Source organism: Serinus canaria, chromosome 2, assembly GCF_022539315.1.
Source record: "Serinus canaria isolate serCan28SL12 chromosome 2, serCan2020, whole genome shotgun sequence".
NCBI lineage: Eukaryota > Metazoa > Chordata > Aves > Passeriformes > Fringillidae > Serinus > Serinus canaria.
In genome coordinates, this window is record NC_066315.1 from 27,693,123 (window position 1) to 27,711,069 (window position 17,947).

Sequence of the window (17,947 nt, forward strand, 5' to 3'; positions counted from 1 at the left end):
CCACTCTTTAGGAGTGTTTAGCTTAGAGGCAACTACATTCACTGGTGAACTGCTCTACTTAAAGTGAAAGCTAAGTTTAGGAATGTCCAATCATAAGCAACATTTACAGTGTGTATCAAGAAAATCAGGACATACACCAAAATGTAACTCAAGAGCTCTGTTAAAGTGACAGTAAAATGAACACACCTCCATGCTGTCAGAACAGACATGGGAGTTGTTCACAGCAGCCTTTGGGTAGTTATGGATTTAAAAGCAAAGACTGCTACATTTACCTTCCTCACAAGTGGAACCACTGTATCCAAGTAAGCACTCACAGATGTTGGGCTTAATGCACTTCCCATGGTTTTTGCAATCAGGTCTGCATAGAGCTGTTAAAAAAAAAAAAAATTAACAGCACTCTGCAAATCATCCATTTTTTATAAGTTACCACAGGCAAACTTAACATGCCATACTCACCAGCCTGACAGTTATGACCAGCATAACCAGGCTTGCATTTACAAATATTGGGTGCCACACACTCCATATTTTTGCCACAAGGTTGTCTACATCTTGCTGAAAGGCAAAGAAGCAAACAAAGAAAGAATAAGGAAAATGAAAGTGGCATTTCAGCACATTGTGTCTTGCCTAATGTAGTGAACAGATCACAGAGAATCCATGATGTCACTGTGCATAAATGCAAAGTCCAAGACATCAGGTATTTTTAAGTGCATCCATACAACTAAAAGCCTATAAGCTATGCCAATATTAATAATGCAAATGAGAAAATTCAATACACTACACTTTCCACTGATAATACAGTAACAATATACTTATAAATTATAAAGACAGCTCAAGATTCTTTTTTTCAAAGCATTTAAGTGCAATAATTTGTACTACCTCTGCAAGTGAAGCCATCTCCATAATAACCATAAGGACAACGACCACACTTGACACTTCCATCCTGCCTTGGCTCACAGGGCACGCCAGGAAAACAGGGCAAATCAGAACAGGTCACTGCTTTAGGAATCACTGTTTCACTCAATTCTTCAGGAAGCATTTTTGGTGGGACAGTGACTTCCACAAGGGTAAAAGGTAAATTACTTGCTTGATGCTTAGCTAATAGGTGCAGAACTCTTTGAGCATTTCCACCTTTGAATGCTTTGTTTGGCAAAGAATGTCCTTTGCTTATACTTGCTCTGCTGCTAGAGGAAGTCTTCCTGCTGCTCTCAAAATAGCTGAAGGCCTCAACTTGTGCCCTTGTTTTCTTCTCAGGTGATACAGCATGGCTCCTTGAAGATGCAGCCTTTACAGCATGTACTGAAGAACTGTTTTCCAAGTCAGCAAGGTGACCACTGATGGTGCCTAGAGCATGAGCAATGTTTCCAGAAACCACAGGTTGTATAGAAGCACTTCTCTGAGAATCAGGTGTCTTCCAGGCAGTGATTGTTTTTACTGTGGAGGCTGGTAGTGTGCTGCTACCAACCATTTCTGTAGAAATAAATCTCTTTGGGACATCTGTAGAACTGGGAATATAACCTGACATGCTTAAAACCTTCTCAAAGGATGATGGTTGAAAACCTGCAGTACGTTAGAAAGAAAGGGGGGAGAAGTATGTGAATACCATCAGACTTTTTTTCCCTTTGATGGTGAGGAATGTTTTCTGAACAGATAAACATACAGCCCATTCATTCTGGGCTTCAGGAAATCTCTCCTTGTGCTGTGTCAGAATGTAAGTATGCAGTAGAAACTAACTGGGAGAATTAGAGAAGATCAAGGTATTCTGATTATAACCTCTCCTGCCCTCACCATGGCCTTCTTTTGGCTGGAAGATAAGGATAAAGCACGATTTATAGGAGCAGAGATTTTCCCACATCAGGTCAATAAACAGAATTACTGTCAGCAGATTATCAGCTCCATATATTGCTTTCAACTAGGTAAATGAAAGAATTCAAAGACAGAATATTGCATATGGTTCATCAGTGTGTCTAAGCACTAGAAGCAGAGATAAAACCACATGTATGTAGATGCTTATACATACTGATGCACCATGGACAGTATTCTAGGGGAACAAGCCACCAACTTGTAGCACAAGTACTACCATGTTTTATTCTTCAAACTTTTAAATCAACTTTATCAAACTTTCTGTATGGGTTTTAGTAGTGGGATGTTTCAATTCTTTAATAAACATCAGAGCCCGATTCAGTCTCTTCATTCAAGAGAGCACAAAATGAATGATAAATTCTTCATATTCTCCCCAGGGAAAGAATGTGGTTTGTGCAAAGAATATATGGGGTTTTAGCACTATGGGGCAGTGGAGGATTGAAACCCTAACCAATTTATAACTAGAAAATGGTTTACGAAAGGTTAAACTTTACTTAGTCATCCTAAAGTGTGGTCTCCCACTGCTGAAAAGCAAACCATTTTGCAGCTGATGAAGAATTATCCAGCACTAGCAGTGCAATGAGAGTCTTCCTTCCTCCCAAAAACAATTCAGACACATGAGACTTTCCTACAGAGAAACCCCCTGCAGGCACAGACCTGGAAATGCCAGGAACAGCACTTACAGAGTTTTGGAATAAAGACATTCACTTGCCATATCCTTCACCTCTCCTCTGAGCTGAAGTAGGAAAATGACATTCAACATAATGCCATAAACTTTTGTTTATCTCATATAACAGATGTCCCTATCCCCATGTTACCTATTTTATGTCAGTGGTTGGTCACTAAAACAAAAGGCAACTGTAAGAGTGTCATACATCACACTGTTAATAAAATCGTTAGACTGACCCAAGGGATTTGTTGATATTGACATTTCAGTCTCATTTTTCAGATCAGAATACAACCCCAGTAATTAATAAATTGTGTCAAACTGAAAAATAAAGTGAATAGCATAAAACTGACTAGAACCTTTATCTGCCAGCTATATTCTTATCAGCATGAGAATCAGAAATTCCATTTTCTTCAGGAAAAAAATCACCTTTATTCTCTCCAACTTCTCCTGTGGAATCCTTCCTTTCAACATTAGTGTTGTCAAAGCTTTCTGAAAAGATGTGAAGGCACATTAGTAGTGCACAGAAGTAGCTACATTTTTAAAAATTTAAATAAATTACAGAGTTAAAATTTTATTACATAAAAACAATGCAAAATTCAGAAAGTAGATGCAAGTTAAAAAACATTTATTAAAATTTTTTTAGCAGAGTATTTTAAAAATACAAGTTATTCAGAAATGGCATGTAAATAAATGTTTGGCAGCTGCCTTGGCTTGCGTAAACATTTTTATGTTAATCAATCTAATAAAAATCTATTTTTTCAATAATTTATTCATAATTTCTCTTATTATGAAAATAATGACAAAAAATGCCAAAAATATTCCCCTGTATTATTCTACTCTGATGTAAAAGAATGGGGATGTGTTTTGTATCTGTTTTTTCCTATGCTAATAAAAAAAAACGTGCTAGAAAGCATTTTACAGCTGTGTTGACCCAGTAGAATCCAACACTGCCATCAGCAGAGACAGAGCCCTGCTTTGCTGACTACTGAAAAGAGCTCTAAGTTATTGCTAGAAACATGAAGCACAATCAAAGATATTTTATCTGAATGACAGTAAGACAATACCATTCTTCTGAAAATCAAATAGTTTTACCATGGCATGACTTCCCATCTCCTTGAAGATTATTTGGGCATGGACCACAATAATAAGAACCAAAAGTATTGAAACATAATACTCCAGGGAAGCAAGGACTGGATGCACATTCATCTACATCTTCTTGACAATTTTTACCTGTATTGAAATACAGATTTAAAATTTTTTATATAAAATTTTGTCACCAGACTTTGATGGTATATTTAGAAAAGTACAATGTATGCAAGTGCTGAGGAAAAAAAAGTTCAACCATTCATTTCAGTACATCTAATAAGAACAGCTGATAAGGTTTGCCATTTACATTTTCTCCTCTCGTAATAAGTATTTTGTTTATTGTAGAATAGTGAGAAGATGGGCTGTGGTGACTACATGCTTATCTGCAGGAGGAATCTCCTGTGTTTCCCATGTTGATGAATTTACCTTTGCAGAGGGAAACTGCAAAACTAATGCAAATTAGCTTTCATAATGAACTAAAATAAACAACTATTATAGTCATGCAAGAAAAATCTTGAAGTATATCATATACCTGTACCACAAGACCATAAGGTTTCTTCATAATACTACATAACTTAAAACAGTAAGTTATTTACAGTAAAAAATTGTAAACATAAAATTAAAAACTCCCACTTATCACTAAACATGATAAATGCATGGAAATAAAGCAGCAATTTACCTTGAAGTTCATGTGGACATTCACAGTAATAGCTGTTTATTCCATCCACACATTTGCCAATACCACACTGGTTAAGTTTACAGTCATCAGTATTCACTTGACAGAGATCACCTTCAAATCCAGCCACACACACACAAAGATATCTTCCACTTCCAGGTGGGAAATTAATGTTTGTCACACATGAGCCATTATTTAGGCAATCACATGATTTTACACTGACCTACAAGACATGCCCAATAAGACAGTTTTCTTTTTTTTAATGAACTAGCAACGAGTTCTGAAAATAGATAACTTAGGTATTTTTCTAGTAAGTGTCATTTTACTGTAATATTCATTACCTCTATTTCTACCTTGGTCGTTGCATTGCAGTCATCTGTCAAAGAAAATGTTAATTTGTGGACATTCATTGACACAGCTTTCCATGAAAGGAGACCTGATGGGGAAAGACTGGCACCTTCTGGACCAGAATCCAATGTGAAATGAATAGCAGAGCCTTCTGGATCTGAAGCCAAAAACTGATATAAAAAATCTTCTCCATAAAATGTCTGTAGCATTCCCTGAAAAGTTTCAAGCACTGGAGGCTGGTTACCTGTAACAAAGGAGATATTTTCCTCCTCTAAGGAAAAGTTGCAACATTCTTTTAAAAATTAAAAGGAACATATCTTTCTGCTAAAGAAATCCCATGTACTTATTTCTCTAAAAATTCTAATGTCATTTGAATGGCACAGGAAAAACACTTGACATTTTCAATGCTAGCCAGTGACTGCTGCCAGCAAAAATCCCCCCACTGTGGCAAAAACCATGAAAGCAGAAGAAGGCATAATCAGTGTCTCAGCTGCTAAACTCTCTTATTTCTAACATCATCCTCATGTGGAAGAGGTTGTGCTCCTCAGGTTTAGACTGTTGCCTCTGGTTTTTGTTCTTCTCTCCTTTCTGACTTTGGTTGTACTGAATTCCAGTCCATAGCATGCTGATAACATGGAAATCCACTGACTCCCTCTCTGCTGGATGAGTTTCACCCTCTCTGCTGGATGAGTTTCATTTCATTCCTTCTATTCACATCTCATCCTTTTAGAACAGTTGTATCTACCTTGGCTTTCACTACAAGTTTGAACTGGGACAAGATTCACTAAGATAGGCACCACAAGTCCCTTTCAGACAGGACCTTTCCTAATCAAGGCAGAGTCTTGATTTCATGAGTTTTTCACTCAAGAAGACACTTGTAGGATGGATGTATTTGTGATGTTATAGGCTGGGGTTGGCAGGACAGGCTGGATGGCTAATATGAAAGTTCCAAGAAACATTCCATTTGGTGAAGGGACCAAGGTGATGTGTATATCCAAAGACTGAAATCTGCACCAAAAGAGCTGCAACTTCTGTGCTGGAACTCTGTACTACAGAGAAGGAAAATGAAAAATTTAGACTTAAGTTTTCTCCTCATGGTATGGTTTCTAACTGGACTGGAGTACAGCAGCCTTAGATGTACTTAGATGCACTTAGATGTACTTAGATTTAGGCCATGTACCTATGCCATCAATGTAAACAACACCCAGATATTAAGCGTCTAATAAACAGGACATAATTTAATTTAATTTGTGATCTCCACTTGTTTGTAATCAGAATAATTTGTTGAAAAATACCTGTTAAACCTATGTGATGAAGACAAACATAAGTGGATGTGGCTGTGCTAAATATCAAGACTACAAAGTACTAATTAGACTGAAAGCTTTTAATCTTCATTAGTTATTTGCAATTGCTACATCAGGAGAGTCAGGGAAAGTAAATTAAAATATTACATATATGGTCTGGAAACAACAATATAATTTTCAGAAACTAATAGAAATGCCAGAACACTTACCTAATTAAACTTAAAACATCACTATTATCATAAATTTAAAAACTTTGCAGACTTTCAACTACTTGGTATTAAAAATACTATTTAGAACTTACTTTCAACAACTGACCAAGTTAACTTTGATAAGTCAGGTCTGCACAGTAAGCAAGGGCTGGTTGGATTTGTGTCTCCTTCACCATAACAGAGTCCATCTATGTTGCATGTTTTCTCCTTTTAGAGAAACGAAAATGTGATTCATTAATGGTTTTAGTTATCAAACTGGTTATGAATTTGTAAGTATCAAATAAAATCTAATCTTTCTGCACTTCTATTAAACAACTAAGCTTGCTTTTAAATCTAAACAACTGATAGCAAGTTTGGTTTTATTTGGTAATTACACAAAGAACTTTTGATTTGATTTTTTACATTTAAAATTGCCTCATACCAGCTTCTCTTCCTGTGCATTGAAAATCCCTGCTGGAAACAAGAACAGGTATGTTTTGCTAATTTTCTAGGGTTTTTTTCAGCCTGAAAAATGCATTATTTTCATAATAGAGAGCAGTGAAACACATACCTTTAATGAACATAACCCAGATTCTTGTGGTTCACATGTCTGACAGGCTCCATCATATAATATCATTGTTTTAGAGTTGCTATAAACAAATCCATCATTAGAAATCTGCAAGGTGAGCAGTAAAAACAGATTAACTGATACAGATATTGATAGATCCACCTGGTCTGCTAGCATGAGCTTCCATTCATTAATAGACACCCACGTGCAGGTGTCTAAACCCTCACAAAAGCCACCAGAAATCTAATCAAATCTGCCAAGGAGTCTAGACAGATTTTGACCAACCACACATCAGTGTCTAAGGTAAATTGAATTGTGTGCAGGCTCTATTGACCTTATTGACTCCATCTGTATGAGAGCTCAGATATCTGCTCACAGAGTTTTCTACATGTGGCTGAGCTCAACTCAGCTCTACCAAAGATGGATCCAAGGTCATTTGAAATACTCTAGGGTAACTACTTGGCTTTTAACTTCTGCTCTTGAAGAATGTGTGTCTCTGCAGGACCTAGGTTGTAACCACCAGTCCCCTTGCAGAAGAACACTGTCAAACAATACTTGACACTTAAGTTTAGGTGACAAGACTGACAAGACTTAGGAGACCCCAAGTTAAGCAAGTTGACTTCTCCCTTTAGTACCACTAAATAAAGGATGATATCTATATTTTCATCTTAACAGGAACATTTGTAAGTAAATATTTGAAATTTCTGAGAGTACCTTTATTTGCCATCTGGCAAGGGGCTTGTCATCAACCATATCCATGACATCAGACTGCTGGCCATCACTTGGTAACTGGCAGTCAACAGTTCTGGCATTTTGGAAGGCAGCTGGCATAGTTAGAGGTTCTTCAGGAATCCATTGTCTATCACTATACTGAATGTTAAGACAGAAAATTTGTTTTCCACTGAAAAACATCATGAAAACATTTTTAACAGAGAAAAACTCCCCATGTATTGCAGAGTGTTTGAACCAGTCTAATGTGTCTGGATTAGAATGCAATGGCAAATATTACATGACGTATTTGCACACACAGATTTTCACCTAATCCTGCTACTGTGGAGGAGCAGGCAGAGAAGGCTTTCCTGACGCATGGCCCTCTGGCACTGCATTGCCAAGGACAAACAGTCCTTCCAGCTGGAAGAGAACAGGAGGGTGAAGCCGTGAGTGATCCTCAAACACCACTGATCTGACGTGCAAGTGCCTCTGCTCCACTCCATCTCTGCTTCCATGCCAGGACAGGCTTTAGTCGAAGGAGCAGATGAGGGCTTTGGCAGGGCTCAGGAATCATTCTGGGTCCCGGGGCAATACTGGCAGCTGGCCATTTAGCCCTTGTACAAGCCAAGAGGTTGCTCAATGGAACAAGACACCACCGACTTTTCTTGACACCCACAGACTTTTCTACTAAACTGCTGTGAGAACAGAGCATCCAAGGACCCAACCTGAGAGCTCAAGATAAGAGAATAAGGATGATAATACTATTAGACTGAAGCATTGATGTGGAAGCAGGGTTAAGCATATGGAAAATAAATAAAATGAGATGGAACTAAGAATCCAGGCAGACTAAGAATCAAGAGAACAGCAAGTAAAAGGGATTTTGAGCTTGAGTAGTTTTTACTGAGCTTGCACATTTTTTTGTTATTGGAGCCAATCAAAACATTTATTCAATCCCAATTTTCACATGGAGAGTCATCTGCAATAAAGGCCTTGCCTTTTTTTTTTTTTTTAACAGAAAAAGGAGCACTTTTGCTAAAAAAGACATATGTGCTACTTCTGTTCCAGCCACTCATTTTTTTCTTTCACCCTATACTCATTTAAGAAATTCACAGCAAAGGTAAGTATAAAAGCTATATATTTCTGAACATGTAATTTTGAGTGCATTTAGTAGTGTAACCTTTGAAATGTGATACAGTCTACTTCTTCAGAACCCTGTTGTTACTAGCTGGAGGCAAGTTCAGATAATTTTTTCAGAAACAATTTAACCTTTCAAAAGCCAAGTAAAAGCCTTCAGATCTGTAAGCATTCTAGCTCATAAGATTCATGGAAATTTGAGTTCAGTGTAAAACAGAAGAAAATAAAACTGAATTTTTGTTTTGCAGAGATTAAATATATCCTCATCCTTTACCTTTAAATTCTCTATCTCTGTAATCATTGGCTCCAGGCCATTTCCTACCCAAACCTGTGTCAATTATCAACTCTAAACAGGGCAAGACAGCCCATGAACAAATAGATTTTATCCAAATTTCAAAAGTAAAAATAATGAAAAGAAAAAGAAGTTCTAAATTTTGTCAAAATGACTTTTCTATAAAATTTTGATAATTTAAGTTCAATCTCAAATTATGTGCAGTTCTATAATGTTGCAAGTCCATTGATACTTCCTTAAATTAATAGTTCTCCAGCCAGAAAAAATAAACAAAAAAACAGTACCACAAACTTCCTTTCTTTTGTATTCTCAAGGAAAAAATAAGAGCAAAAAAAAGGCTCTTGTCAGTGAGAAGATCATCATTAAAAGTGACTAATTAGGAAGTTTTTGTGTTGGGAGCAAAATACAGCATCACCAAGAGAGATTTCAAAATATCTTGCCATGAGTTAAAACTGAGATGTTTCAAACTGTGATAAGTGAACTCCCAATAATTGCCTTACTGCAAGCTTGGTCTAAGAGTCTTTTAATATAAGGGGAGCATAAACCTACTCTCGACAATCATTTCAAGCCAACTTGAGTGGATATATGTTGAGTATGTATATGTTGAGTTTAAGAAAAATCTATAGCCAGCATTGCCTAATCTATCAAAATAATTTCAGCATCTGCTGGAAATTGCTAAGGAAAACGATTGTCTCAGGAACAAAATTTCCCATTGAATTGGAAATTTCCTTTTTTTGCCAGCTCCCACCCCCTCCATCATCACACCAATAAAATACAGTTTTACTTTTAGGGTTTTCTGTTCTCACATCTAACACCACATAAAAACTTGTATGCTGACCATTTATTCCAGGCTACAACTTGTAAATTGCTTTTATATTTGCCTTGAAAATTTTTTTCAAGAATGAGTAACAGCAGTCTCTCTACACAAATTCCCCTTAAGTTTACAGTGAAACATTTTTTAATCTCCTGTTCAAACCTGACATATATCATTAAATAGCCATGGTATTCTACCTCTGGGAAATGGACAACATATCAAAAATGCCTTTATCTTTTCTTAATAGATTTATTATGTTTATAAAAGGCTATTTCAAGCATTAGATTTGAGACAGAAATCTAGTAATGGCTTTAACCTTGCTGTCTTTTTTCAAAGAAGTGGTACTTCAATTCCTCTCCATAAGCACTTAAAAATACAACGATGTGCTGGTTGTTACTAATAGGGCTGCCCTTGCCCTCTTCTGATGGATAGCTGCTGTGTGCTGTTATCTCCCTCCCAGCTGCTGAACATTCCCATTATGTTTTATATTTCTCTTATCATGGAGGAAATGGCAATCTTGCAAAGTCTTGAATGTTTGCTGCAAAGTGCTGAGTGCCTTTGCTTTTAGCTTCCACTAAACCATTGGGCTGTGCCCATGTCAATGAATAATACGTTTGACATTTTGTCCCTTGTTCTCTAAGAAGTTTAAAATGTAATAGTCACTATTCAGGGAGACCTACTTGCAATTTGATGATTTCACATTTCAGGTTCAATGAGTCCCTGAAGCCATGTCCAAACACTCTCACAGATGTGCAGTCATACTCTCGAATGTCGCACAGCCCAGCATTCTCCAGCTCTGTAATTTCTGGAGCCTGGTCTTGGAAGCAGAGATTAGACCATAAATGCCAGTATGAGAACTCATTCATATGCATTTACATTATGCAGTAGCTTTGTTTTCCTATCCAACCATGAAAATTATGTAAACAAGAAAATCTGGGACCTGCTGAAAAGAAGCATAAACAGAAAGACTTTACAATATTACACTGAAACTTCAAATTTAAAGCCAGGCTTCTATCTTCTCCTGGAACCTCAGTATTAGGAAGTAGAGAAATTTCAATTGATAAATGCTTGTGAATACATGTTTTGCTTTCTCAACTACAGCTCCTTACATCAGACTTCCAGAACTGAATTGAAATGAAACTAAGGCCTTAGGAATAGGAACTGGAAAGGAGGCAGTAATGCAATAATTTATATAGGGATTATTTTTTATTTAAAAATAAAAAAAAAATCTAAAAAAAAATCTCAGATGGAATTTATTTCAGGAAATAAACTGACAGATCAGAACACTCAAAACCAGTTTTTATGAGGCAAAACCATCTTATTTTATTCCTCTTGAAGTCAAATATTTCTTATAATTCTATTCCCTCTTTCTCTATTTGCTCTTAAGTAAGTCATTAAAACAAAAACATGATTGCAAAATATTAACAGGTTTTATTTTGAAAGAGTTTTGACTTCGGTAGTACTGTTCATATTTTTCCAGTGTAATTGTTCAACTGAATTTTTAGGGAATATCTTACCTACTGAAAATGAAAAAGACCCTGCCCAGCACTATTTGTTACAGCTCTTTTTTCTTCACTACCAATTCTGCTCCCATCCCATCTAACAGCTTACAGAGATGTAACATCATTGAAGACAAAAACATCCCACTGAGATTTAATAAGCAGGATCACATAAACTATAAAAAACTAGGGGAGTGATGAATGTGGCATATTTTCCCTGAAGGAGACAGCACGAGGAAACATGGACAGTCTCTTGGGACTACACTCTGCATTGCAAAGTGACTTTTTTAATCTGACCTTTTAGAAACTAAGCTCATGTTTTGGCCTTGGAAACAAGAAGGCTGAATGCAAAATAATTACAGCTGTAGTAAACTGTAACTAAACAATTGAGAACCCTTGCCCATGTACAAAAGCAGGAGAGAAAGGAAGCAAAAAAAAAACCCACTTTGCACAAACACTGAGAACATTATTGAAGTAAATCTCATTTCCCCCCCACTTACCAGACAGTATGCTGCAGTCATATGAGCTGTAGCCTTGAAAACATGCACAGCCCCATTCTGTACATTCTCCATTACCACTGCAGAGACTGGGACATTTCAGAGCAGTAAGTAGGCTCTCAACTGACTCTTCAAGCTCCTGTGGGCTGTAATTTATTTCTTCTAAAATTCTTTTCTCACATTCATTCTCCAGCAGAGCTAAGGAAGCTTCTGTCCAACTGAGGTCATCTTTCAGCAGCAGATCTTTAACACACATATCGATGGCATCCCCTGTTCGCCGGCCAAGGAGGGCACCGCAGGACCTTCCTATGCTGGAATTAGCTATTGCCTGCTGGCACAGGAACAAAGCACTAGATTCAGTAAGGCCTGAAGGTGTGGGCCAAGAAGGAAGGAGCTTTTCATCTGTGTCAGTGGCATGGTCCTCTGGGAAAAAATAACTATATCCCTCTAAATCTGTTTGGCTGAGACTTTGGAAGACAAATACTGGATGGTATTCATAATAATTTTGGCGCTTCCCTCTACTTGTAGCAGACTGAGTTTTGGGAAAGTGACTGCTGTAATAGTGAGAATTCCTCCTAATGTCTAAGGTTGAACTTCCCTCTCTTTCTGTACCAGTATTTCCCTCTGATGTGTCAGGGGGACGTGAGTTTGATACGGACGTTGTGTGAAGTTCGGTTTGATTATTCTGCCTCTGTAGAAGTGTAGATGAATCCATTTCATGTGTAGATGAACGTTTCTTTAGGCCCCTGACAGGATCAGCAGGACCAAGATACTCAGCAGTGACATCCAGTCCTGGTATCAAAGAAAGAAATCTACCATTTTCACTTTCTTTACAAGACAGAGGAGGTTCTGACTGAGTAACTCTCTCCAGATTGTTTGCTGGTTGATATAATCTGGCATCTTCAAGTGCACAGTCACAGAAGAACATTTTTCTAGAAGATGTTAGCAAAGCAGGTGTCTTGTCAAACAAGCTCTCTCCTGGTAAAATTCTAGTGAGGGAAGGAAAAGGTGAAACTGTATCATCTGAACTATTTTTTTTGTGTTACTGAAGTATTAACTTTTTTTTTTGTTCGTTGTTTCATACTTCTACAGCATAAGTCTGCATCACACCAGTTAAAACACAAAACCTCAAGAATAACTTATAAAAGAATTGAGATGAGTGCATATTTACTGTACACCTTGGTGCTTTGTTCCAAACCTAATCAAACTAATCTTACATTATAGTGCTTATATATTTACTTGGCTATTCAGTTTAAATTTTCTCTTAAATTAATTATGGAATGTAATTATGACATTATAATATAAACTAAAAACCTGAGAGTCTTTTTTTTTTTTTTTATTTTGACAAGTTTTTAAGAGTGTTAAGGAAAGGTAGAACCAAAAATGGTGGCATTTGATTCATCAACAGAAGCATTTTGTTACCTCCATTCCTTAAAAAAAGAAAAAGGAACATTAGCATGGTTTGGGATTTCCATGCCACTTGCAGTGTGATAGTCATTCTCTGCATTTCCATCAAAGGTGCCACAGAGTCCCACTGTATGTCTGTAATCTGAACTGGGTGCCCTAAGCGTTAGGCTCATCCCCCATTCACTCACATCAGCACGAATGAAAGCTCCAGAAGAAAACAAAACCTAAAAAGAGATTGAAGATAACCTCATGAGAAACTTGATTTTTCATTTTACCTATTCTGTAAGCAATTATTTACCACTTACTGTTACTTTTCTTCCTAGGTAGGATTCAGTGATTCGGACATTGCTTCCTGTTGTGTCTCTGTTTATTACAGATAAGTGCGGCTGTGATTCATGGAGCTGACCACTGCACATGTCAAATGCAATTATATCACTTCCTTCCTTAGCAACAAAGCCACAGTTGCAGGATGCTGGGTAGTGAAGACTTCCACAGTCCCACTGGCGAACATGAACTTCAAAATCTCGAGATGTACTCTTATAGAGAACAAAAGTTCCTGTTTTAAAATTGTCATAGACTCTGGAATCAAAAGAATAGCACATCATATCACTTTGGTTGTGAAATAACAGTATCACTGCATGTCAACAACTCTATTTTCAAGCAGATTTCTAGTATTTGGTGAACATTGATACTGAAACTCATTTTCCCAAGTCAGAAAAAATGCTACAGCTCACAGAGCAAAACACAGCTTTATCCTGAGCAAATGCCATCATATCTTCCTCTGAACAGCTCTAAATTAAAAAAAAAAAAACAACTTATTTTTACAGCAGAAAAGAAGGATCGTGTGTGGAATATATGTAGACAATGGCTTCTATGTAGACAATGTGTAATATATATAGACAATAAGCATGAAGCTACTGCCATTCTTTGATTTAACAGTGCATATGGAGGGCACTTCTCAACCTTTGTGTGTCTACAATGGTACATCTATGCAGCAAGAGCAATAAGATGCATAGCAGTGTGCATGTGGGGGCAGCTGCTGCTAACTGCACAAGTACCCTTGACAAAATTATTTAGAAAGTTACATCTTTTTAAAAAGGTCTGCTTTATTAAGATGGAGATGGGGAGTGCTTATTCCCAATGATCATTTAAGATGAAAACCATAAATAGCAACTTGCTTTTTTTCCTTAGGGTTAGCCATCTGTCCCCTGAAGCAAAGTTAAAATAGCCAATTTAATGATTCAGCAGCAAGAAAAAAAAATAGAAAAAAACCCAGAAAGAAAACCCCCAAACTTTTGCTGCAAGTTTAATAGCCTCTTGGCTATAAATGGCATTTGACAGTTGATTGTAGCCTGTCAATTTGCTTTGTGTATAATGGGGCAGCAGACAAACTGCAGATGGCTGCACTACTGGGACTGCATCGGGTAATTTGTTTCCTCAGTTTGCAAAATAAAGTAGCAACATAATTTATCCTTAAAAAAAAAAGTTCTTTCTCTGCAGCATCGTGCTTACAGACAGATCACATTGCAGTAAAACACTACGTCATGAGAAAGCTTGATCACAATGCATCCATGGCTACAAAGCCCAGTTAAGACATTCCTAAAACTTCCACTGAAGGAGAAACTGCAAGATCAGGATAAGCCCAATAGTAGTAGTAGCCAAAGTTGACTTGTAGTTGACTTTAGTCAAAGTAGTTGACTTTATTAGTAGTAGTAGCCAAAGTTCTTTTAGAGAACCAATCATAACTTTTATTTCTCCTTCTGTTAACATGTGTGGGTTGAACATCCTTATTTGGAGGCAACATATCCTCATCTTTTCATCCTGCTGCTTGAAATGTGCTTCTGCTGAACAAAGAACATAAAACTTCCAGGTGTGGAGCCCATGTTAGTTCAGACATCCTTTGTGAATCAGAAATACCTTGTAAGAAAGAAGCACACCAAAACCTGGCTGGAATCCCAAAAGTTGGCAAGCTTTTACCAAATAAAGCAAATTAATCCTTATTGTCAAAAAGAATTGTAAAACAGTCAGTGCAATTGCAGGAAACTACAGCTTACTTGTATCACCAGCACAGATTTAGAATAAATATAAAGATAATTAAAGAAATTGAACACACTCCCCAAAAGCCATCCAGAAAAGCTCCCAACGCACTTAAAATTAAGGGCCACTTAAAATTAAGCAAGCCAGTAATTACCTTCCATCAAAAGTAATTATATGAGGGTCAGTAAATGAGTAGCAGTAGGCACTGGGTAAATCCTTAACTGTAATCTTCAAAACAAAGGAAAAAAGATGTAAAACATGTCAGGTTAGGAAATAATGGCACTCAGCTACATTATTTATGATAGTAGTTTACATTCTAATAAGTATATTATATTATTGATAAGTATATTATATTATTGATATAAATCTTAGTAGTTACTTCAACATTAAAATGTAAGACAAAAGATGCAAATGAAAACACAGAATTTCAAGGGGAAAAAACCAACTAAAATCAACCACATAGAAATTTTGGTGTGACTCAGCTAGTCACAACTGAAATAAAAGTTTCACTAACACCAGCCATACTTCTGGAGTAGTGAGATCTTAACACAAAGATGTTCAACCTGTGTGCTTTCTGGAACATAGCCATTCCACAGGAAATTCTCACTGGATATCGGTTGGACTGCAATTCTGGTAATCCTGTCTCCGTCCTGCATGAAGTCTGTCACAGCACTGAAATAAATTACAGCTTGACTACAGATTCCATCATTGCAGGATTTCTGGAGAAGATCCACATGACAAGAAGAAAGAGCCAAGTTTAGACCTAACTGCTCGTTACCTGTTTTAAAGAAAATACATCATTAGTGTATTTATATAAAATACATATTAGTGAGTTCCTTCTCTAAATAAGCCACCTTCTCCATAGTACATATGGAGATACTAACTAATAGAGATACTAACTTATTTACACACACTTTCATAAACTAAAATAATTATGCATTTTTCTTGGGTTTGGTTTGGTCATGCAAAAAACCTCCTCTCTACCTCTTCATATACACACCCGAGACAATGTTTTTGCATTCCCCAGTTTGATAGACCAAGGGAAAACATTATTTTCTTGATAATATTTTAAAAAAATGGTTGTCTGCATAGTTGTTGTCTGCAATGGTTGTTCTGGTTCACAGGATTTGTGCTTGAGAAAATATTACAGAAAATGGCTAAAAGAGTAAAAAATGATGACTTCATGACTGTGTATATAATACTTGCAATGCAACACATAAACAATTTTACCTGAATTATAAACTTTACAAGTATTACAGAATTCTGTCTATTCAAGTTAAAGAATGTGCCTCTGATACTAGTGTCTACCAAAACAACTGCAAACTTCAACAAGCAATTATTCCACATTTTCAGCAGCATCATACAGACTCTGAATACTTTAACATTTTAGAAAGTATTTTACAGTGGAACAACCTCTCTGAAGAAGGAAACCAGCAAAGTATTTACAAAAATATACAAAAATGTAATTAAATATACAAAATGAAACAAAATCAGGGTAATACTTACCTTCATCAACACTGTATAAAGTTAATGAGATTTTGCAGTCCCTTTTTAGCTGGCTAAATCCAGGACAAGGAATAGGAATGGTACTTTCTATTGTCAGTCTGTATTCCTTCCCATCTTCTGATATATCGTATGTTTCTGGATGTATCTAGTACAGAAGAAATTATGCTTAAAATGCAGTCTTTGTGAGTAAACTGCAGCACTGCTTCCTAACAAGCTAGGAGTGCTTATTCACATGGGCTGAGGAGCAGCAGCATATTGAGAGAAGATGCAGACACAGCAGCCATAGTCTTGAAGAGGTGGGTAAAGGGGCAAGGATAAGGAAACGGCAAGACAAAGGGTTAGCTAGAAAGGAGGGAGTTAGCAAACCACATCTTCACCACAAAAATGAGTAACTCTTGGAAGCTAAGATACAAACAGTTCTTTGGTGTCAAAGTGGACAGTGGGTGGGAGGGTGGAAGAAGTGGGAAGCTACCTAGAGGTAACAATTACAAAAGAATTTGGAAGCACCATATTTCTCCTGGGATTCCTCTCTGCAAGCTTACAATATGGATCACCAAAAAAATGTATAATCAGAAACTCAGTTGGAGAGAGGGGCCTACAGCTCAGCTTGGTAGGATGGGTGGGGTCCTGAATGCAGCCTCACAGGGAAACAGAGAGGGTACACTGCAGAACTGCACTTCCATGAGAGAAATTTGGGCCCTGATCCTACAGGAACAGGCTCAGGCTGAGTCAGCAGGACTATACCCAAAATGTAATTATTGACATGCAGTCTGTCCTTCTGGGACTGGGGTCCCATTCTTGGCCAGAAAAAGGGTCTATATATATATATATATATATATATATATATATATATCTCTATCCACAGCAGGAACCAAAACTAGTTTGGTGCTTGGCCTCTGACCAGGCAGCACAGCACAGCCCACCTCCCAGCTAGCCCTCTCCAAGCCCACCCCAGGCTGGCTCAGGCTGTGCCCCCAGACTTTATGAGCACAGCACCAGTTGGCTCCAGTGCTGGAAGCCAAGGCCTGTGCTGAGTGTGTGAGATGTCATTTCAGCCTTCCTGCACCTTGACTACATGGGGAGCACACAAACCACAGTGACTCTCTTGCTTTTGGACAAATTTAAGTCCACCTCAGCTGACAACAGGCTCAATGAATTCATAGTTTATACATTCTAAGTGCTTTCTAGTCAGAGGAATGACTGCTGTAGCAATACTCAAAAATTCCTACCACGTTATGTTTTTCAGAAGTTACCTTAATTCCAGCAAAAAATTCCTTGCTCTCAACTGAAGAGCTTTGTATATCTGGCTTCTCCATGAAAAAAGAAGAACTGCTACAGTAGACCTGTAGG

At 37.2% G+C, this 17,947-nt stretch overlaps 1 protein-coding gene across 1 annotated transcript in view; it reads right to left on the reverse strand.

Moving 5' to 3' along the window:
• VWDE (von Willebrand factor D and EGF domains) overlaps positions 1–17,947 on the reverse strand; it is a 37,338-nt gene that overhangs the window by 7,861 nt on the left and 11,530 nt on the right. The window contains exons 6-23 of the mRNA XM_030232694.2: positions 17,851–17,940; positions 16,598–16,742; positions 15,655–15,869; positions 15,246–15,319; positions 13,360–13,633; positions 13,070–13,278; positions 11,651–12,636; positions 10,332–10,468; positions 7,415–7,570; positions 6,704–6,808; positions 6,246–6,360; positions 4,634–4,884; positions 4,296–4,515; positions 3,623–3,760; positions 2,957–3,019; positions 877–1,557; positions 457–552; positions 273–368 (exon numbers count right to left, since the gene is read on the reverse strand). Coding sequence (XP_030088554.2) covers positions 273–368; positions 457–552; positions 877–1,557; positions 2,957–3,019; positions 3,623–3,760; positions 4,296–4,515; positions 4,634–4,884; positions 6,246–6,360; positions 6,704–6,808; positions 7,415–7,570; positions 10,332–10,468; positions 11,651–12,636; positions 13,070–13,278; positions 13,360–13,633; positions 15,246–15,319; positions 15,655–15,869; positions 16,598–16,742; positions 17,851–17,940 — 4,051 coding nt within the window. The remainder of the gene's footprint in view (positions 1–272; positions 369–456; positions 553–876; positions 1,558–2,956; positions 3,020–3,622; positions 3,761–4,295; positions 4,516–4,633; positions 4,885–6,245; positions 6,361–6,703; positions 6,809–7,414; positions 7,571–10,331; positions 10,469–11,650; positions 12,637–13,069; positions 13,279–13,359; positions 13,634–15,245; positions 15,320–15,654; positions 15,870–16,597; positions 16,743–17,850; positions 17,941–17,947) is intronic.